Source organism: Lagenorhynchus albirostris, chromosome 14 (assembly GCF_949774975.1).
Source record: "Lagenorhynchus albirostris chromosome 14, mLagAlb1.1, whole genome shotgun sequence".
NCBI lineage: Eukaryota > Metazoa > Chordata > Mammalia > Artiodactyla > Delphinidae > Lagenorhynchus > Lagenorhynchus albirostris.
Window position 1 is genome coordinate 71,789,753 of NC_083108.1, and position 22,809 is coordinate 71,812,561.

Genomic DNA, 22,809 nt, shown 5'->3' on the forward strand with positions numbered 1-22,809 from the left:
TTCAGGGAAATTTTAAGATGTGTACAAGAATTACACATTTGCACATTGCAATTTCCCTTTGCAAACAATTCTTTTTAAACTACTCAGCAGTAAGTGGTTACTGAAGAATTTCCAGAACTCTTATTATGCTACTTGATTGTGAATCACCAAGAAGGGAGTTCAGCATGGAGCCATTTCACACAATCACTTGCTGACTAAACATTTGTCCTCAGCACCAGGACTAGAGTTACCTGGATCCCAGCTTTTCTCTTTTTAGGGATGATAACAAACGTATTGACGTGTTTACCTGCAATTCCACAGCCGGGAACTTAGCCTACATGTATGCACGAAGATGTTTACTGCAGGACCATTTGTAAAACTGAAAAATTACAACAAGTTATAGTTGCACCCATTCATGTTATGCAGCTGTTAAAAAGAATGAGGTCCATCTCTACTTACTAGTATGGAGAGATCTCAGATAGTTTGGGGGGGGAAGCAAGGCACATAATCCCATTTGTTTAAAATTTGAAAGTAGGGCTTCCCTGGTGGCGCAGTGGTTGAGAGTCCGCCTGCCAATGCAGGGGACATGGGTTCGTTCCCCGGTCCAGGAAGATCCCACATGCCGCGGAGCGGCTAGGCCCGTGAGCCATGGCCGCTGAGCCTGCGCGTCTGGAGCCCGTGCTCCGCAATGGGAGAGGCCACAACAGTGAGAGGCCCACGTACTGAAAAAAAAAAAAAAAAAAATTGGAAGTATATGAATATTTCTATCTGTAACTACACAGGAAGGGGTTTGGATATACACTAGAGTTAAGTGAGGTTCCCTTGGGGGAGGAGAGAATTGGAAGGGATTAAAGGGGGATATATTCACCTCTGACACTCTTTAGAACTACTTCTATACTATTTTATCACAACAAGCATATGATCATGGGCTGCTTGTATACCTTTAAATAAATAAATAAAACTAACTAACTAACTAACTTAGGATCTGCATCTGGAAGGCAGACTCTTAAGTCAAAGGAGACTTATTATAATCTCTTAAAATTTAAAAGCCACCTCAAACTTGATCACTTTTTTCTGCTCAAAAATTTTTAAATAAATTTTTAAATAAAATTTTTAAATAAATATAAGGGAGTTGAGGCCTGTACTCTCTCTGATCACTACCTATAAACTGTGGTTAAAAAGCAAAAGATTATGTCTTTAGGAGAATAGAAAACACACAGAAAGAAAGGAAAAAATCCTTAAATATTCCTTTTTAAGAGGCAGTAGGAAAAATTAGGGCCATAACCTCCAATCTGCCTCTGTCTCTCCTCACCAAATCTTTCTAAGGTATGTCAAAAGGCTCTTTAAAAAAAAAAGTTGTCTGAAAAGTACATATACTAATTCCCTGTTGGGTGGAAAAAGAAAAATAGAGATTGACTGCATTAAATAGCAACTCCAATGTCTCCTTGGGCCAGACGTGGGAAGACTGGAGTGGAAAGGCTGGCCTCCCTTTCACCGCAGCTTGGTGCTCTTCAAGTCCCTCTCCTTAAGCTGGTTATTTTCCTCACTGTAAGAGGTGTGACAGTGGCTGTTTTCCAGAGCAGTCCCAGAGTTGCCAGGCAGTCTGCCTCAAATCAGGCCAGGCAGGTGGGGCCCAGAGCTGATGAGGCCAAGGTAAGCAGGACATCAGAGGGCTTTTTTCTGCCGAGCCAGGGAAGTTCAGTCCTCCTTCCTGCTGCTTCCCTAAAGATGGCATCCACCGAATCAGCAAGTCGTGGCTGGGACTGCAGGCAGGCCTTGTGGTCTGGGAAACAGAGCTAGTGATTTCCATAGTACCCAAGTCACTTCTCTCCCTGGCTGAGGGCTGTTCTTTAAAAGCATTAATTTATTATTTATATCCCACCTGTTTCCGAAAAGGATTCATGGCATATTCCAAAGTCGTACAGCACAAGACTGGTGGGTGGAAATTCACATAGCCTTGCTGAGGGCAGAACTTTCAAAATTTTAAGTGCATATACCGTTTTTTGTTTTGTTTTGTTTTTGGCCGCGCTGCGCAGCATGTGGGATCTTAGTTCCCTGACCAGGGATTGAACCCGAGTCCGCTGCAGTGGAAGCGCAGTCTTAACCACTAGACTGCCAGGAAAGTCCCGTGCATATACTGTTTGATTCAGTAATTCCTTAATGGAATTCTAAAGGCACACTTGCACATGTGCAAATATATTATGTAAATATGTGTGTACGTACATATAAATATACATAAATACATATAAAATGAAAGATATACACCAAAGATAATACACCTGTATATCCTCTAGGGATTAAAGAGGTAGGACTAAGAAAGATGAGTTTTCACATTCTGCACCCCATATAAATTTTTTTTTAATATTTTATTTATTTATTTATTTGTTTGTTTTTGGCTGTGTTGAGTCTTCGTTGCTGCGTGCGGGCTTTCTCTAGTTGCAGTGAGCAGGGGCTACTCTTCATTGTAGTGCGCAGGCTTCTCATTGCGGTGGCTTCTCTTGTTGCGGAGCATAGGCTCTAGGTGCGTGGACTGCAGTAGTTGTAGCACGCAGGCTCAGTAGTTGTGGCTCATGGGCTCTAGAGCGCAGCTTAGAAGTTGTGGCACACGGGCTTAGTTGCTCCGTGGCATGTGGGATCTTGCTGGACCAGGGCTTGAACCCGTGTCCCCTGCATTGGCAGGCGGATTCTTAACCACTGTGCCACCAGGGAAGTCCCCCGATTTTTAAAATGTACTTACGCACTTTGTATCACTAAGTCTTAAAAGGCTACTTTCTTTTTAGAGAAAGAATAATATAATAAACCTCCACGTAACCAACACCCAGCTTCTTCAGTTATCTACATTCAAAAGGTTCCTTCTTAAAAGTAGTACCTCATGACGTTAAGAGCACAGGCTTTGCGGTTAGACAGAGCTAAGTTCCAGTCCTCACTCTGCCACCTACCAGTTATGTGACTTTGGGCAGGTCATTTATGCCCTGTGAGCCTAAGTTTTCTTATTTATAAGTCAGGCTAGTCACTGGTCTTTCCTAGGGTTGTAAAGAGGAGATGAGGGCTTCCCTGGTGGCGAGTCCTGGTCCAGGAAGATCCCACATGCCGTGGAGCAACTAAGCCTGTACGCCACAACTACTGAGCCTGTGCTCTAGAGCCCACGAGCCACAACTACTGAGACCGTGTGTCACAACTACTGAAGCACACGCAGCTAGAGCCCGTGCTCTGCAACAAGAGAAGCCAATGCAATGAGAAGCCCACACACCGCAATGAAGAGTAGCCCCTGCTCGCCACAACTATGGAAAGCCTGTGCGCAGCAACGAAGACCCAACACAGCCAAAAATAAATAAATAAAATAAATTTTTAAAAAAGGAGATGAAAACAGCAACGAAAAGCACTCTGCTGGCGCCAGGGAGAGTGTTTCATGAATGGTCGCTATGACAATACATTTAAGTGGCCTCTTTCTCCAGGACCCCTCTGCTGAGGGCAAGCACCCTGGGCAGGGAGAAGCCATGGAGCTGGATTGAAAAGTGCGGTGACCAAGAAGAACAGTCAAGTCAGAGCAGAGAGGAAATGAGCTGGGGACCAAGGCTTGAGGAAGCAACAGACGGAGTCAAGTAGAAGCCGTAAGAAAACCCAGGAGAGGAAGTCTTAGGACAAGGCCCCAGCCAAAAACTAAGTGGGGTTATTTTTCACTAATATAAGTGGTTAGCAACAAACAAAACTAAGACTCTTGGGCCAGAGTACCGCGGTGAGGTGCCTACCATCTCAGGTTGCTAGAGAGCAGAGGCCTGCCCACTCCACACCTCTGTGCTTCACCTCTGTTCACCTCTGTTGACCCCTCACCATTGCTATGGCAACAGGCTTTCCAGTAAATGTTGGAAAAACTCATCTCTCTTCCTCTATGGGGGGTGGAGGGGCATGGGGTACTAAGTATGGAGAAAGGACCGACACACCGGCTCCAGCCAACCGGGAGCCTGATTTCCTTAGTGAGATTAAGATCTGGACCCAAAAAAAAGGATCTGGACCCAAGAGTGGTTTAACCCAACCCCCCCCACTTGGCCCAAGATCTTCTGTCAGACAGTTTCCCTCCCTGCGAGTCCCTAGAGCAGGGCTTCTTCAGGTCTCTTCCCCATTTGGCAGCTCATGCGAAGCTACTTGAAATAGTAACAGCCAAGTCTAAATTAGTAAAGAACTCCAGTTATGGGTGGGTTCAAGCTAAGAATGAGGCTCTGTGGGCCTCCTGGCTTATTTGGGCCCTGAGAACAGACTCCATCCACACAGGCTTCATTCTTAGAGCTGAGCACTGAATTCTGCCCTTCAAGGGATAACTGAGGGAGGTAGGCCAAGCTCTCCCTCCCATTCCCCAAACCAGCAGCCTCCATTCCTGCTTGAAGAAACACAGCACATGGCATCAGGCGAGGAGTGGAAGGCTGGAGAGAATAATGATTAAGAGCAAGAGTCCTGGTGTAAAACCTCAGTTCTGCCTTTTGCTGGCTGTGTGGTCTTCGGCAAGTCACCTCACCTCTTAAAAGTACCAGCTGGTTGGTTGAAGATTAAACAGAGATAACATCTGTAAAACTGCTTGGCCTTGTGCCTGGCCCATTTCAAAGGCTCAATAAAAGATATCTGTAATTATTATTCTTATAGCCTTAGAAAGATCATGGGCTTTGCAGACAAATAGACTGGGTTTGAATCCTGGCTTGATCATTTACTGACTAGCCTGGGGTAAATTACTAAAGTTTTTTGAGCTTCATGTTCCTCAGCTATAAAACATGATGGATAAATTATAGGGAAAAAAAAAATCCTTCCTGCTCTTTCTGCCCCTTCCCTTGTCAACACTGACAACACATCAGAAAAGGAAAAAGCAGAGAAAACCATCCCCTGGCTTAGTCTGTCCACAGGCTATTGTGGAAGCTGAGGGGAAAACGGGAGGGGAGGCAGCAGGCTCAGTGTGTCTTGGAAGTGAAAGTGTCATGGCCTGGTGTTCCAGTGAAAGTGGAAACATAACAACTGTTTATTTTTCCTTGAATGAGCTGCTGGTTGAAATGGCCAGGCAGCATTTAACAAAACTCCGTTCCCTTAACCAAACATCCTGGTGAAAAGAAAAGAAAGCTCCCAGACTCATCACGGAAGAACCCTTAGCAGCCAAGAGAACCCCTGGGTTTCCCTCTTCCCACCCCATCACGTCACTTCTTTGCAATCAAGTTCAAACTCAATCCCAACACAGAGTGTCACTGCAAATTGTTTATTAAAACACAAAGCAATGGACAGTGAAAAACATCCTGATTTTTTTACTTTTTGGTGGGAGTAGGGTGGGGCATGGAAGGGGTAGGGACAGATGGAGACAGCCCAGAAGGAAAGAGCTCTATCCACCCCTACAGCTTTCCCGGGCCAGCCAGGTTCAAAGCCCCTCAATCACATCTCACTGTGTCGCTGGAAATGCGTGTTGTGGCTACAGACAGAGAGTAGGTTTGGCCTCTGCAGGGAGAGGATGGGAATCTAGAGTTGGAGCTACAGGGGCTACTAAGAACTTGACACTATCGTCCAGTACTTGGGTACAGAATAGAGCAGCCAGGCCCGATCTAGAGGGGTGGGGTTGGTTTCCTGACGAGCCAGGTTAGGCCAGTAGTGGTTGAAGAGGCTGCCCTGAGCTCTGAATGGGCAGCTGGTCCAAGCGTGGGAGAACTTGGTGGAAGGAAAATCCAAGGAGGGAACTAATCCAGGGTCAAATTTCTCTTCATTCCCTGGATCATGACACACCAGGGAAGACAGGAGTCAAGGATGTCTCATTCCTGGTTCTGCCATAATGCCTCTCCCTGCCAACTCTCCCCTCCCACCTGGCAACTCAGCCCTCCTTTCCCGACAGTTGTCCTTTGAAAGGACGGAAAGCGCACTTCAGATTGTTGTTGTTTTTCCTCGTACTGAAATAAAGCCCCGAAGCTCAGAATAGAGGTGAGAATGGAGTTCTGCTTTTCCTGGTGCTACGTGCTCCCCTCTCACAAGACTGCCTGGATGCGAGAGGTGCCAGGGCCCTCTGTGCCAACTCCAGCAGGCACTACTGTTTCCCAGGCTGCCAGCACAATCCTGGCTCCTTGTTTTTATACTCCTGGGGGGTGGGGAGGGGGGAACCCGTCCCAAGAGATCCATCCTGCTCTTTTCCTGCCAACCCAGCCAGGCCCCAAATCATCTGCCCTTATCCAAATGATTTGGCAGCCTACAGCCAGCTTGCCAAATGCAGCTGGGCAAGGACAAACCAGCGGCAGCAAGCCACCCATGTACAGGGAAGAAACCGCCCTCGCTGGGAAGCGGACCCACTGGTGCCAACCTAGTCTTGTAACAAAATGAGGAAATCTAGCCCTCTTGCCCCAGGAGAGATATAAATACAGAGAGTCCTAGCTCAGACTGAAAGGGAAAAATTACTCTGATCTCTCCTAAGCTTGAACATGAAGGCTTCTTTGCAATTTTCTTAGAGCATTTGATCCCTAATTACATCTTCCCATAGAAGAAAAGCAGATTTCTTCTCTGGTTTCTGAACTGATCCTGGGTGTTTCTGGTTCTGCTTCTGCACCATCACTTAGCCTCGCCCCAGGCTCCTTCCCCAGGGGCCACAGTGGATGGAGGCCCAAAGCTTACCCTCCCTCCCCAACTTGTTTTTTGAAAACAGGAGCATCTATTCGTCTCTCACTCTGGAAAGCTCACCTGCTCTTCTAGGTCCTTTTGGAGAGGCATGGAGGACAGTATTAATGTTGCCACTTGATGCCATTAAGGCTCCTCGAGGCAAGAAGACACCTGAATTAGGTCAGAGCCAGACAGCAAAGGGGAGGGGGAGGAAGGGACTGTGAGACCCCCTGCCCAGACCTGAATCTAGAGGGAACGCCCACCCTGGCTCAGAGCAGGAGAGGACAAGGCACTGTGCTGACCGGGTGGGTCCTTCCCCAATCCCCTGGGAGGGTCAAGAACCTGCTGATTCTCCCCCTGTGCTTCCCAAGGTGAGCCAATTTCTAGGGAAAGGAATATAAGTGCTAGGAAAGGGAAAATACTGCTGCTGTTTTCTGAAGTTCAACTGAGATTCTAGAAGCCATGGCCAGGCCTTCCCAGGAGAGGGCAGAGGCAGGATATGGAGGAAGAGAAATTCCTTAAAACAGAAGCTTCTCCAAAAAGAAAAGAAGTCAAATCACAATTCTAAAACTGGATTAAACAGTTCCCAGGCAAAGAAAGGGGGCAGTAAACTTAACTCAAACTTCACCCCATCTCTTCCAAGCCTAAGTGACCTCTACTGTGATCCTCCAATTTCAGGCCAGTATCTCTTAGGCAAACGGAACAAGAAAACAAGATCAGACTCTCAAACCAACAGGTGGGCCTGCAGGCCCTGTGGTCCTCCTGCAATCTGACACCACTGACACAAAGAGAACCACCTTTCAAGTCACCAGAATGCAAGGTAAACACTGAGCAGCTTCTCCTCAATAGTGGAGGCTTTTTTAGAAAAACGTATCTGGTTTAGGGGACATGGGTCCCAAAGATTGTTTCCTGGCATGATGTTCCCGTCAGCAATGAGTGAAGCCCCCAAAAAGTCTGTTTAGAGGCCAGTTGGTCCCTGACCCAAATCAGGGCTACCCTGCAGACTCTCAGCCCACCTCCCTCAGACATCTTTGCCCAGTCCACCCGGAAACTGAACCCAAGCCACACTTCTGGCAACAGGAGTTTCACCTTGGCTATCTGCTCTTGGCTTTGGCCAGCTGGGCTCAGGAAGATCTAAAACCCTAGGACAAGCATGGATCCAGTAGAAGAGCCCAGGCCTCTCCTTCCCCATGCCTAATGGGCGTGACTTCTCACCTCCCCAACCCCAGCCAGACTCCCCTACAGCGCAGCCTCTCAGCCCCTAGCACCAGCTCAGGATACAGACGTGGGGACAAACAGTGCAAAAAGCAAAAGATGAACAACAGAGTGATTCTTGACATACACAATACAAAAATAAAAATAAAGAGTACCCCATCCCCACCCCTTTAACCCAAACTTCATGTACCTATATCATCTTGAAACAGCCAAAAAAAAAAAACAAAAACTTTCAAGTTCAGCATCACAAGCCAACCGTAACCAGCCCTGGGCAGCTCTGTGATCTGGGTGTGCTTGGCTCCAGGGGACTCTACCCCAGCCCCCCCCCCATACTTCTTCCTGTTTCCTCACTTCCCCTTTAGTTTTTGTGAGCCACAGAAAGATGTTCCTTCCTTTCAGGCACAACCAAAGAGGAAAGTGCCCGTCCCTATCCCTGAGCTCAGGGGGAAAGGGTGGGCTTGGAAACAGAGGCAGAAGCAAAGCTGCTTGGCTTACAGTACCGTTAGGAAATGGCCCCAGGAACCAGGGTTTCCTTCTGAGACTCTGAGTCACCGAAGGGAAGGGTTGAGGTGAGGAGGCGGGGAGCCCTCCTTCCTCAGAGAGACCCAGGCAAACTAATGAACAAGGCAAAATGGAGGCAGCAAGTCCTCCCGCATCCTGTTTACTCTACTGGCAGTAGCCTACGGCTTTGGAGAGCTGTGACGGAATGGGACTCGAAGCCCCTGTCAGAAGCCCAATTAATAGTCAGGATGTCCACTGCCCCAGGCAGGTGGTCCCAGGACCAAGGCTTCAGGACATCATCCTGTAACGCAGGAGCTTCATGAAGCACTCCAGAAGTGTTCCTCTGATTATAGCTTCAGGCCGCAGCTGTCCAGCTGCCTGACTCAGTACCCAAGTATCAAGGCCTAAGTCACAGCTGAAATAAAGGGCTACGACTCTCAAAGGACTAAATGCTGACTTGGAGTAACTCATTAAGAACCAAAACCCAGGACATGAGCCCAAGGGCTACTTACTTTGTCACATAATGAGCAGTTCAAATATATGGAGCTCTTGGAAAACATATCCAAAGAGACAAACTCAAAATTAAACGCATTGTAAAAGGATGAGCCTGGCCTGAGATTCTATGCTGCTCCAGCCCAAGCATAAGCTAATCCTGTGGCTTTCCATCCATAAAATTCCTTGTAGCTTGGCTGGGTCCTCCCTCATTGCTCCCCTAACTGGGAAAAGGATGACAGGGACCAGAAAGGAGAGGAACAAGGAAGCCTCACTTCCTGCAGAAATTTTCCCGTGGAATTCAAGGCAAACACTTAGAGGCTAAGGGTGGCTTCAGAGCTGCCAGGACTATGGCTGACTGGCAATCTTTCAGCCCCGTCACATCAAGAACCTGGCTGAGACTTGGACAAGGAAATGAAAGGACAAAAAGGGCATGCTATTAAGGTCAGTGAGAGGCGTCACTGGGCCAGATACAGACAATCAGTCTAGCTCCTTGGGGCAGCTCTAGGCTTAAACCAAAACTGGTTGAACCGTGACATGGAAGGATGTGGAAATAAATGAACATCAGGTACTAGATACTCTCAACAGTGGTCAGTCACTTAGTAGGGCTCAAGTCTCCGAGGTTGTTCTTAAGTTACGCTAACATAAGCCTTTTCTGATCCAAAGACCAGAAGAGACTTTTAAGGTCAAGTGTTCTGTTGCTGCAGGCTGGAAAGCATCCCTGTCCCCTGGCAGCAAGACCCTACAAAGGGGCCAATAAAAGAACTGCTGGGTCAGGTCCTCCTGGCTGCTGGCTCAGAGATCCAGGGAGGGAGGTACCAGTAAGGTGAGGTGGTAGAGGATAAGACATTCAAGCAAAGGGAACCCCAAATCCCTATGTCTCCTTCCCTTCTTGGCAATAACTTAGCGGGATGGTTGAGAGAGAGATTTCAAATGAGCCAGGTTCAAAAAAAAAGAGAGAGAGAGAGGAAATCAAGTCCCCAACAGGCACTGAAATCAAAATGATTCGTTTGTGGTAAGAAGTCAGAGGCAACTTGAGGACCTGATATAAACTAATCGTCTCGGATACCAGACAGTTCTCTAACTGGCACATGTCAGGGAGACAAGCAATGACAAAGCTCAAACACTTAAGGTGGAACCATCACTGGGCTAAAACCAGAAAGGCTTCCAAGTAAGGAAGTATCTACTTTCCTTTCTTCTTTTTAATCCCCCTTCCGTTTTCATCTTTATCATACAAATTGTACACCTTCACACTCACACACACACACACACACACACACACACACACACACACACACACACACACACTTTGAATCCCAGGACATCTGAAAACTTATCTGGACATAACTTCAGAACATACCCAACTCCCAGCGCTAGTCTTCTCAGGTAAGAAGATGACATTTCCCTGCTGTTAATTTCTAACCTAAAAAAAGGAACCGTGTCTGCTCTGAGTTCAGAGTCCTTTCCACTGTGTTTACGGATGAACACCCTGGACCAGGTAGGATCCCTCTGTACCCTGGAGAGGAAAGAGACGGCTGGGGGCCACCACAAAGAGAGAACTAGGACTGGAGCAGGTCTAGGACCAGGTGGTGGATGAGGGCTGCTCTCTACTCACTCCGCCTCTTTTCATCTCCTTTAATTTTGTGTGTGTGTGTGTGTGTGTGTGTGTGTTTCATTTGTTTGTTTTTGTTAATCACTGTAAAAAATACAGAAACCCAAACCAACATGTTTGGTTTCTTTCCCACACCCCTCCACCTGTTCAGGATGGTGATTTGTCCTCACAATCGGCAGAGGCAGAAGAGGGTTGGAATGAAGACTCCGAAGGCCACCAGGATGGGAAACATGAGGCTGCTGTTGTCCGAGGCATAGGGGTTGGGTGTGCGGGGGCCCGACTGCACCCGGTTCTTATTGGTCTGTCTTTTGAGATTAGACCCTTCATCGTATTCTTCCTCCTCCTCCTCCTCTTCTTTCTTCTCCAGTCCTGGATGAGGCTGCAGCTTTGGTACATCTGACACAAGAAGAAGAACACTTTTTAAGTAGGACCCATGGCATTTACGTGAGGCCCTTAAGGGCAGTAAATGAGCCACAGTAAAGAAACCCCGTGACCTAAGCAGGATCCACAGGAAGGAGCAGAAACAGTTCCCAGCCTAGAGAAGAGCAGATTGCTGCGCAAACATTTGTCTTCTTTAGATTTAACTAAAACGTAGTAAAAGCCCTGAGCACGGAGAGGTTCACTATCTCCCCTTCCTGTCCTACTTCTTCAGAGCCCAGAAAGAACCAGACTGGACAAGGACAATGACCCGACACCCAAAGATTAACCTTTTCAAACCTCTCCTCCTCCCTCCTACAATCCCACATTCCCTTCTGATTCACACAGCAATGAAGGAAAAGCTGATCCACAGAGTTGTGGGTTCTCAGCACACACTACCCCTCTGTTCTCTGTCCCCTCCTGAGGGACTCTGGCTACAAATCAGTTTGGTGGCAAGACATCCTCTGGGATGTCAAAACAATAGGATGCGAAAAAAAAAAAAAAAAAGGATGCGAGCCTCGGTGCTTCCAGGATGAGGTGGGGAAAGGTACAGAGGTGGGATGGGAGAGAAAAGTCACTAAGACAGAAACTTTCTCTGCAAAAATCAGCCTGGGAAAGCTGGCAGCCAGGACCCTCAACCCTGAGAAAGAGATGTACTCTCAGGCTGGATCCCAAGGACAGGGAGACATTAATAGATGAAGTTTTGCTCAGTGCAGCCCAGCAATGCTGCACTCTCTTGGAGCACACCAAAACACTCAAGGACGCTTCCTTCTGCCTTTTTCTTCTTTCTGCCCCCAGGACACAGATGTCAAAGAAACAGAATAAGGATGAGTTTTAGGCAATTCCAAATGACTACAAGACTCAGGGCACACCATGGGTAACATTATTAATCCCAATTTATAGTAGGGTTAAAGGATTTTGTCCAAAACCAATCCGCTGATTAATTGGCGGCAGCAAGATATGAACACAGATCTTACTCAGAAGCTTACGGCTAGCACCATGCTACACTTCACCCCCGGCCACCGGACTCTGGGTTCCCCACAATCTGGCTTTAAGTATTAGTGTTTTCAAAACAGCGATCAGCTAAACCATCCCCCCAAGGGCTTCCTCAATCATATCCTTCAGACCACGTCAAAAAGCAGATCAGAAACACAACTTACCGTCCACTGTCCCAGCCATGATGTAGAGTGCACAGACTTTGGGATTGTCATAGTATCCCTAGGAAATGGGAAACAGCGGTCAACCCCACACAGCAGCAAACATCCCCCCTGCACCCATTCTTTTGAGCTCATCCTCAGCTGTGAGGGCAGAGTAGGAGCGTTACCTTGACAAACTCGATGTAGAGTTTCCCTGTGAAGGTGGACACCTCCCCCTGGACACTCAGCTTCCCCTTTCTGATGCTCATCGGGATGATTTCATCATGAGCTGTACTGTGTCCAACGCGATCAAAGATATCCAAGTCCTTCACCACAACATGGCCATTCAATCGCACATCAAATACCTGCCAAGATGAGAAAAGGAGACAATGTCAAAACCACCCGCTTCACACCCCTTCCCCAGTTGGACATGAGGTACCTGCCTGGGCTTCAAGTTCAAAAGTAATTCAAGGAATGACAGGACTGGATATACTCCAGGGTGGCTAGAGTCCTTTACCTGAGCTAAATCAAAGCCATGTTCCTTCACTGTCAAGGTCGCACACTGGCCGTAGGGAACAAAGAATACAAACAAAAAGCTCAACATGGAAAGAAGGAAATTCAGAGGAAGGGACAGGAAAAGAACAGGGCTAAAAACAAGAAGGTGCTGACAACCAAGAAGGGAGAGGCTATAACCAGGAGGGCCTTAAGAGGATTAGTGGCCAAGAACTAGGATTCTGGCATAGCCTTCTGTCACCAATCCCAAGGCAAGTTCAGTCGTGTAGTAATGGGACACAGCTGGGCAAAAGGAATCCAGCTTTGGGAGTTCCCTGGCTGCCTAGTGGTTAGGATCCTGGGCTTTCACTGCCATGGCCTGGGTTTGATCCCTGGTCACAGAACTGAGACCCTGCAGGCCGCATGGTACAGCCTTTAAAAAAAAAAAAAAAAATCCAGCTTTTCCTCAAAGCTCATCTGTTCCTCCCTTCTGGGAACACGTCTCACAGTCTCTGGCCCTTAGCAGAGGGCTATCCAAAAGTGGTAACATCCCACTGGTCAAGCAGGGGCCTGACCAGGCCTCACCTTCTGCTGGGACTGTGCAAAGTAGACCTCGGCAAATTTCAACACCAGTACATAGTCCCCCTCCTCCTTGATGGGCACTTCGTAGCCAAAGGTCTCCTCATTGTACCGCTCTGTTTGATACAGGATCTGGTCTTCGGGGTTGGAACGCAGAATTGGCAGTTTCATGCCATAGTCAGAGGCTGGGCACAAAAGACAAAGAGAAACCATGTCAGAGACAGAACACAAAAGAAGAGTGGAGACCCCAGAACCACCAGAGGCATTTCCAGAGCAATGCTAATAACCCTCCCAGTGGAAGGGGCCACCTCCATTGCACCTGGCTCTCAAGAGACCAGCCACAAAGGCAAGAATCAGATGACCCGTTACCAAGGAAGAGTAAAATGAAAGAAACCAAGCACTAATCACCCCAAGAAGCTCCCATAACCCTCATAGCGGAACTTTTTGAAAGCATGTGAAAATGACTTTTCCCCAAATATATCCAGAGTGATGGGAAGGGAACAAGTCTAACTCATTACTAGAACAAAGGACTATGCTACAGCTGCTGGGCTCCCTGGTGAGGGAGAGCTTCAGAGAAACCTCATAAAACCAGGGGGATGGCCAGGAACACTGCAAGACAATTAAGTTCAAAGAATGTTGTTTTTTTCTCATTCAGAAAAGCTCAGTCTAAATAAAAAACAGGATATCTGTTAGGAAAGTCATTCTTCATTGTCTTTACTACAAATTAAGATACCAGCTTTGGCTGCTTTTTATAATTATTTCATTCAAAAAGTTCCAAGGATGGTCAAAAGAAATATGTTCATTAAAAAAAGGATGTGATGGGCTTCCCTGGTGGCGCAGTGGTTGAGAGTGTCCGCCTGCCGATGCAGGGGACACGGGTTCGTGCCCTGGTCCGGGAAGATCCCACATGCCGCAGGGCAGCTGGGCCCGTGAGCCATGGCCACTGAGCCTGCGCATCCGGAGCCTGTGCTCCGCAACAGGAGAGGCCACAACAGTGAGAGGCCCGCGTACCGGAGAAAAAAAAAAAGGATGTGATGTTCTCTAATTTCCTTTGGGTCCAAACACCTTACTTCCCACAGACTCATAGAACTCAACCTCACGCAGGCTCTTGAACTTTTCCCCAGACAAACTGAAAGGAAAACAAGCTCCTACGATATCCCCAGCACCTGACACAGGCCCTGGCACATACGTAGGCACTCAATATGATTCGCTGAACGAACAAATGGTAACAAAGGAGGTGCCTGCAGAGCAGTCAAGCCATGCACTCCTCTCCACAGGGCCAGAGCCACCCTAGCAGGGAAAGAAAATGTGCCACGGTCCTATTGGCACCTCTGGCCTAAGATGCCCAGGTCCAGAGGGAGCCACCTTTCCCGTTTCAGACAGACAAGGAATAAGGTGGAGTAATAGTAAAAAGTTCTTACTTGGGTGGATATTAGAAGAGCCAAAAACCTCTGTTGCCCTCAGCCTGCCCCCAATCTTAGTAGGAGACGGGTCTGTACACGTTTTTCTTTCCCCCACGTTACAAACCATACCCAGGTCTTTCCTCAAATATAAGATTCCACACTCCGGCCCCAGAGATGACTAGCTATGCTTTCCAGGGCTCCATCAATCTATTGATACTTTCCAAACCACAGACTTAGCAGTGATTTCAGTACATGGGCCTAGTCTCTCCTCCTCCTTGGAGAAGTCTTGGAATTAAGATTTTAAGACCATCTTCCAATCTCACATGGTGACTCTGAAGACATCTGGCACCTAGATCCTTTGGGTGACGTTTGAGAGCGGTCATCCCGGGAGCTTTATCTTCTGAAACTCCAAGGGAGAGGATCTTTTATCTCTAAGGGAGGTAAAAGAGTAACTAAAAGATCCAATGGCTAAGGTCAAGCCCTCGGAAAAATAAACAGAAGTGTTAACAGTTCCTGTAAGTGAATGGCAGCCAGGAGATCAGATGGACCGATGAGACAATGAACAGGAAACTCATTGCACTTTTGTCTCCAGACATTTTTTTCTTCCTATTTCTCCTCAAGAAATCAAAGAAGGTGGGGGCTGAGTAGTACTGCAAAGGATGTACTGCCAACTGCCCCAGCTCTGTTCCAGGCTCAGACCACAAACCTGTAAAGATTAAAAGATTGCCAGTCCTCTTCCACCTGAGTTCTAAGAATCTCCCTCTTCCTCAAAGACCGTGATCCTTACAAATTTGCAACAGTCACTAGATTTGCTTTTCAGAGACACAGAAAAGGTTGTGCATGTATACAGAATCATTTTCCCCCCCTTCCAGCATGGAAAAAGTGAGAAACTGACGGTAATGTAATCTGTGGCACTCTCAGTCCCACGGCTATGAAAACTCAGCCATGTGAGCAAAAAACTACTTAACAATCTTGGAATTACCTTTAAATATTTTCCCAAGTGGCTTTCCAACGAGATTTGCCACAGGCAAAGTTTTGCCCAAGTCCCAAAAGAGACAATAGCAAGAAGGACTTTTTCTCCGCCCCCACCCCAGCCTTTATGCATTCACAGCTAAGTTTCTCTGAAATACAGTGTATACATGCAGCACACCACTGCAGCTGGTACGACATGGTTCAGATAGTTAACCAAAGGAGGGGGACCAAAGGGCCCACACTATGTCCCCAGCTTTTTAGCTCTAGACAATGGAGTCAGCAGGCTACGTGAAAAATTCAGCCCAGGTCTGAAGGTAAGAGGGGCCTGGATTTGAATCCTGGCTCTGCCACCTACTATGTAATGTGGAACAAGTTGTCTTCTCTAGGTGTTTTCTCACCTGGAAAATGGGGTATCACCTACCCAAATTCTCTACCAGTGAACTGCTTCTAGGAGGGCCTGCAAACAAAGTCTGCCCCTTATGTGGCAGTATAGGAAGAGAATTCTAAGCAAATCCCTTGGTCTTAAGCAAATCAGAGGTAGCAGTGTCTCTCTCACACTATCTTTTCAAGCTCTTATCTCCCCAAAGCCAAATCCTTCCCCAGCCAAAAGGAAAGGGTCTTCGTTAGGTCTACAGAATTAGTCATCCGATGGGCTCAGGCCCCTGGCCAGCTTTTTTCCCCTCCAGAGCCACATTCTGCTCCACTTTTAATTCCATGTAAAAGGTCATTGAGCAAAGAAAAAGATAGAGACACTTTAACCTACTCTGGACAGGAGAACTTTCAGACTCGTGTCACTGATTTCAAAAGCATGACAAGTTTTATGAAGGAAAACTGAAGGCTCAAGAGAGGGAAAGCGAATACTTCAAGGTCATACAAATGACTAGCGGGCATCCTTCTATGAAGAGGAAATATCTCCTAAAACCAAGCCAAGTTCAATGCCCTCAAGCCAAATAACCAGGTCTTTTCCACCACAGAGTCAAGAGGAACCCAGAAAGAGCAAGTTAAAAAGAACCTGGAATGCACAGCACACCAAAATCCCACACGGAGTGCTTCTGAATCACTCTCGGTAGTTGTACCTCCATCTGCTGAAGCACACAGGTTGAAAAAAGCCTTTCCCAGGCTGTCAGCATCTTCTATGAGCACTATCTATCCTCAAGGCAGAAATGAAATTCAATAAACATTATGAAGTGCCTTTGAAAGCAAAAGCCACTGGGTGCCCTGGCCCACTCACGGTTACGAGAACGCTGAACTACAAAGACGCTATAGAGAAACAGCAAGTTCAAAAGCAGGCCAAACTCCTATCTGGATTAACTTGGCAACAAATACCTGAATTCATTCAACATAAAAATGGACTTTCCTCACGTGCTGGAAACAATATCACAGGCATGTGGGAAAGACAGACATACAGCTCCTACCGCAATTACTATAAATAGCTGCAGGAGGCAAGGGTCTCCAAATACCTGGCAACCCTTACCCAAACAGTGCCAGAGAAGGGCAGGCAGAGGGAACCGCTGCACCACCCTTGGTGGTGCTGACTCCTTCACACAGAAAGAAACTAGAGAGCTGCCTTCTGAGAGAGGAAGATAAATCACTTCTCAGCCCCAGACCTAAAGCCAACAAAATGCTACTCTCAGGAGCCCTCTAAGTGCAATGTTGCAACTGGCTGGTCCAAGCTACAACAGCCTACAAGCCAACGACCGCCCTCTACTCTCCATCCATGCCTTAATACTGCTACAATTCATACCCAAATGGACCGCCAGAGTGGAGCAGGGAACCTCTTTATGGAGTGGCAGGGTCTGTCTGAGACAGGACTCCAGTACACATGAGCTTTGGTAATTTGGTAAGTCGCATACTTTTACCTGCTACAATAAACTCTTCCAAAGGAACTGCGACCATGAGCCAATAACCCAAGGACAGAGAGCCTGGCTGAGTGCTGACCAGATCAAAAAAAAAAACCAAACCCACCGACACCAGCAAAGTAAAACAAGGATTTCTGAATAAGGGGAGTAGCTGGGGACGAAACCTGTGTGGTCTTAGCTCCCTCCTCTGCACAACGGACCAAAGAGGATAATGTAACCTATGTAAAGCCTGGTATCTATTAAGTGAAAGGAACCATCTGCACACTGTCTCACCATGGCTATCTCTAGAGGCAAAGTCCATAAACGGTCTCCTTCCTCCCTGCCCACATCCATGAAGAAAGAGAAAGGGTCCAGGATGGAGATAGCAATGACCTCCTGCTATTAAGTCTGCCTTTGGCTGCTGTTACAGCTGCTAGAGACCAGGGCCCTGACTCAGCTGAACCCAGGCTACTGAGACCTACATGCCAGGGCTAAATAAATTCCAGAGCTAAACTGAAGACAAACATAGTGCTTCAGAAAACAGCTCTGTGTCCCAACACCGTGACATGTATGGAAGCAATAAACTCCCCAATATAACAAACTCCAGGACACTGCAATTAACTTGGTTGGAAGAACTAAGTTAAACCTTTTAGGAAAGGCAAGAGCCAAATCTGGCATTGTGGAAAAAAGAGTGAGAAAGTCTGTCTCCTACTTTTCTGAAGATGGCATATTGCCAATCTGGCAGCCTCTGAACCCAGCATACGGCATAAATCTCTTTCCAACACATGAAGCGACGAACTTCCTTCTTAATCCTGTTTTCCAATCCTACTAACAGAAGAAACAGAGTCTAGAGCAGATTTTCCCAAAGGGTGGTCTGCAGATGTCCTACATCAGAAGCCCTGGGTGCAGAAACCTGGGTTTAATCTACAGGTCTGGAATTTGTATTTTTAACCAGCTCCCATGGCAGTTCCTACACTAACTTTGAGAACTGTGCAGCTCTGTCAAAACTACTGTTGCTCAATCAATTAAGTCAAAATCATTTTTCCCATAAGCTGGAATCACAGCTCTCAGGACCACTTAGGGTAGGTTCTCCGCACTCGCAGACGTAATATTCAGACCTTACGCTGGCTGACCCAGCTGACACACCACCAGCCCCCTGTGCAGTATGGTTTCGACATAACCGCCCTCTGGAAAGGGCCTGCAGCTTCTACTTTTATGCACACACATGCCCCGCTCCAAAGGGGGTTAGGGGAGGAGGCTACAATCAAACTTTCCTGGCCCATCCTCTTCGAAGACTCCTTTCCATTCTGGCTAAGAATCAAGCCCCGCTCTTGCAGAGAGGGCAAAGAAAGCGGCCCATTTCTGGGTCGGCAGGAATATACCAGAAACTGACTTGAAAGGCGAGCAGAACCTCCGGGTCAGGGACAGCGATAACCGAAAAACCCGTGAGGCCTCAAGGTGGCAATAGGCCGCCCTCGTCTTTACTCTCCTAGCTTGGGTGGAGGTGAGGGGTTAAGAAAATGCAGGATGCGAGGTCCAAATATCACTTCTCGCCAACTCTCTGCCTCGACGGCTCTAGGTAGCTTCGAGCCAGTGCCAGGCTCTGGGCTATGATCGGGTTCCCGAGGAAACCGTAGAGAGAAACTTCGCTCCAGAGACGTGGCCCCAGGGCCGAGGAAGGGGCTCGGGGCCCGCAGCCCTCGGCGCGCTGCGCCGGGCATGGCAGGCCCGGAATCCGGCGGCTCAGCCGAGGAGCGCTCACCTCGGCCCACCCGGCCTTCCAAAGGGTCCTTGCGAAAGTGGATGCCGTGCACGTCCACATGCGCCTCTCCGCCGGCGTTGACGGCCCAAATCACGCTCTCGGGCAGCCCGGCCCCAGCCGAGCCCACCACGCCGAGCCCCGGTCCCCGGAGCGCCGGCAGCAGCAGCAGCAGCAGCAGCAGCAGCAGCAGTCGCAGGAGCGCCACAGCGGCTCCCTCAACCGCCCGGGCGCCCAGCATGGCGGCCTCCACAGCGGGGGGCAGCCTCCGCCGAGCCTTGTCCTCAGCCCCGCCAGGCCGCCCCGGACTCAGAAAAACAGCGCCACGGGCCGCTGTGCCTCAGCCGCCGGAGACATGTCGCTCTCAGGCCTACTTCTCAGCCACGGGTGCCACCTCCCACCTCAGGAACAACCTACCCCACCTCCCAGCCCCGGCCACGACCCTGCAGCCAATCAGCACCCGGCCCTCATTAACTACCCACCACCCCGCCGGGAGGCGCCCGCCCATTGCCTGCCAGGCGCGGGAAAAGGCGTGGCTACTCCCAGGAGCTGGCCCAACCACCAAGGCACGTGAGGGAGCGCGCGCAGAGTTGGGTTGAAGCGGCGGTTCAATGCGGAAGTGGCGAGGTGGAAGCGCCCAGGCGGCCCCGGAATCCCACAGCTGAATAGGAAAGGGGGCCTAGCGGGGAAGGTTTAGAATAGGGCGCACTGACACGTCTCCAGCACTTCCGGTGTTCCAGGTTTTGGGGACCGAATAGGCTCCCGAGGGGGCGCTGCCGACTTTCCCGCCCCCTTTCTTTCTCAGGGAGAAGCATGAGCATACGCTCTAGTAGGAGAAGCAATGATCACTCTTCCGACCTGAGACTCGGCCTTTCTCCCCGCGTGAGAAGAGAACCCATCCTCCTCTAGAAAGGCCACAGGCACAGGTTTTCAGGGCAAGGTTCTCACGAAGATCCCGCCCCCACCCCTTAGCGGGCTCTGGGCTGGTGGTAGCGTCCAGACGGCCGCCCAATCAGAAGGCTCCAACGCAGCGGAAACGCGTGGCTTGGGGGGAGGGGCTCCAGGCTACCCATATCTCCATGGCGACAGCCTCGGGCAGGCCCCAGCTTTGGAGGGGAGGAGCTGGGGCTTTGCCGGCTCCGGCAAGGACTTGGAGGTACCCAGTATGGAGGTCCAGGCTGTCCCGTACAGGCATGACCCTAGCTGCCTCCCTGCTCTTTGGCAGTTCACCCAGCGCTCTCCTGCCTTGGCGATCCCTGCGCTGTGGTCGCTGCCCGAACTCCCACTTCTCAGAGAAACTGAGGCCCAGAGAGGGGAGGAGCGTTGCCCAAACGGTCAAACCGCAAGTTTAGGGCGGAGCCAAGGCAAAACTCCATTTATCCATTTGTTCCACATTATTTATCAAGACCCTACTACTAGGGTTGTCAGATTTAGCAGATAAAATACAGGAAGCCCAGTTAAATTTGAATTTCAAATAAATGGAACATATTCATACTAAAAATAATTCATTGCTTGTCTAAAATTCAAATTAAACTGGGCTTTTTTGCATTTTATCTGACAACCCTGCCTACTACCTGGCAGGCAATTAGTTTTGGGCAGCAGTGAACAAAACTACACCGAGGATCTCGCATGAGAATCACAGTCCTGACTCAATTATTTAGTTAGAACAATGAGGAATGCTATAAAGGAACAAAGTGAGGTACGGAAAAGGAGTGTAGGTGGGGAATTTAAATGTACCCGAATTCCTTCCCCAGACCCCAAGAGCAGATTCCCACAGAGACAATTTCTGTAGTATCCTCTACTGGTCCCACTTTTTTCCCCCTGTTTTGCAAGAATCTGGACTTGCTTCCTCCCACAGACTTGTTTCCCCTCCCAAGGCCTCTTTGGGGCCCTGCCCTAGAGTGTCGAATCCTACTTTCCTCTGAAACCTGTCATCTTTGGAGGAACCTGACAAGTCAGAGCTTGAAGAGCCCTCAGTGCAGGGGCGTGGTGCAAATGGGGAAACACAGGCACAAAGAGGTGATGGAGACTTCCTCCCTCCTGTAAAGCCTATGTTCTGGCCATTTACTACACTGCTTCCAGGAGCTCATGTTTATCCTCAAGGCAGTCTAGTCTGGGAGGCACGATCACAGAAACGATTAAACTTTTGAAAAGGACCCAGAAACCCTAACCTTAAGCCTTCTCCCAGTCTCCTAGATCCTTGGTCATCCCAGGAGGTAAACAAGATAACTGGCTAGCCCCCCTCCCCCAAACTAGGCCCTTCAGAGTCCATGCCTTGCTGGGCTATCCTTGTACCGAGGGGCCTGGTCCCGCTTTTGAGGTTCAGATGCTTGTCGATTAGGCTACCTCTTAGGTAAAACAAAAGTTCTGATACCCTGGAGGCGGGATGAGCATGGGATCTGAGTTAGACTTCCTGGGTTCCAAACCCTGCTCCACCATTCACTCACCATGTGGTCTTGGGCAACCTCTCTGAGTTTCAAGTTTCCTCAACTGTGACATAATAATAGTTTCTACTTCAAAGGGTAGATGTGAGAATTAGAGAAGGTAATGCAACCATTTGACTCAGCAATTTCACTCCATTTCACCCAAGAGAAATAAAAACATATGTTCACACAGACACTTGTACATGAATGTTCATAGCAGCATTATTCATAATGGCCAAAAAGTAGAAGTAACCCAGATGCCCATCAACTAATGAATGGGTTTTTAAAATGTGGTATATCTATACAATAGACTATTCAGCCAGAAAAAGTAACAAAGTACTGCTACAGACTACAACATGGATGAACCTTGAAAACATTGTACTGAGTGAAAGAAGCCAGAAAAAAAAAGGCCACAAAGTCTATTATTGCATTTATATAAAATGTCCAGAATAGGCAAATCTATAGAGACAGAAAGTAGCTTATGGTTTGTCTGGGGCTGGGGAAGCAGGGAGATTGGGGCATGATAACTAAAGGGTATAGGGTGTCCTTTTGGGGTAATGAAAATATCTAAAATCAATTATGGTATGATTGCACAATTCTGTGAATATACTAAAAACCACTGATTTGTACATGTTAAATAGATGAATTGCATGGTATGTGAATTATATCTAAATAAAACTGTTACCAAAAAGAAGAGGGAAGAAGAGGAAGAGAAGGAGGTGGGTGGAGGAGGGAGGGGAGAAGGTGATGTACATTAGAATAGAATAGACATTAAAATAGTGGCTGCCACAAGCCAAGCACTCAACCAGTCGTTATCCTGGAATGAAAGGGTCCCTGAGTTTTTGCTTTCTGCAATGTAACCCCACCTGCACTGTGACAGACTGCCAGAGTTAGGCTTTTTTAGGAATGCCCAGAGCTCATGATAAGTATAATCACTGAGGTTGCAGCCTCCTCAAACTCCTTTCTGCTGGAAGACTCTGTGCCCCTTAAGGGTGACAATGTCTTCTGTAGGCAGCACCCCCTCACCCTGGGGCAGGTGAAATTGGTGGTACCATTTAACAGGGTATTTCCTAACAGAAGAATTGGGCCCTTCAATTCAAGCTCTTTCTCTTATCTCATGAGATTCTTACAGTGTTTGAAAGCCCCATAGCCTACTATCCCCATGTATATAACAGAGGAAACAAGCCCGCAGGGATAGGGGCCAGCAGTTTTCAAATGATGGGCGTTGCTCCTGCAAGCAGAAGTTGGTTGCTACAGAATGGGGTCTCATCTGAGAGATTCTGGCTCAGGGGCAGTCTCCTGGGGGCAAGGCGACTTGACTGGGGCGGAGGGAGTCAAGTTTCTAGCAGCTGAAGGGTTATCAGGAGTGGGACTCAGGGCTGGGA

General features: G+C 48.3%; 1 protein-coding gene across 2 annotated transcripts; it reads right to left on the reverse strand.

The window, feature by feature from the left end:
* Positions 1–330: 330 nt before the first annotated feature.
* On the reverse strand, positions 331–19,424 carry MLEC (malectin). 2 transcript variants are annotated; one of them, XM_060121810.1, is made up of 6 exons: positions 19,005–19,424; positions 13,036–13,214; positions 12,147–12,323; positions 11,983–12,040; positions 10,576–10,801; positions 331–701 (listed from the first exon to the last, which is right to left on the reverse strand). In XM_060121810.1, exons 1-6 carry the CDS (start codon positions 19,240–19,242, stop codon positions 431–433), a joined length of 1,149 nt encoding a protein of 382 aa, XP_059977793.1. In that variant the 5' UTR covers positions 19,243–19,424; the 3' UTR covers positions 331–430. The 2 variants fall into 2 exon arrangements, with proteins under 2 accessions (XP_059977793.1, XP_059977794.1); XM_060121811.1 differs by lacking the exon at positions 331–701 and having other exon boundaries at positions 5,197–10,801; positions 19,005–19,415.
* Positions 19,425–22,809: the final 3,385 nt, after the last annotated feature.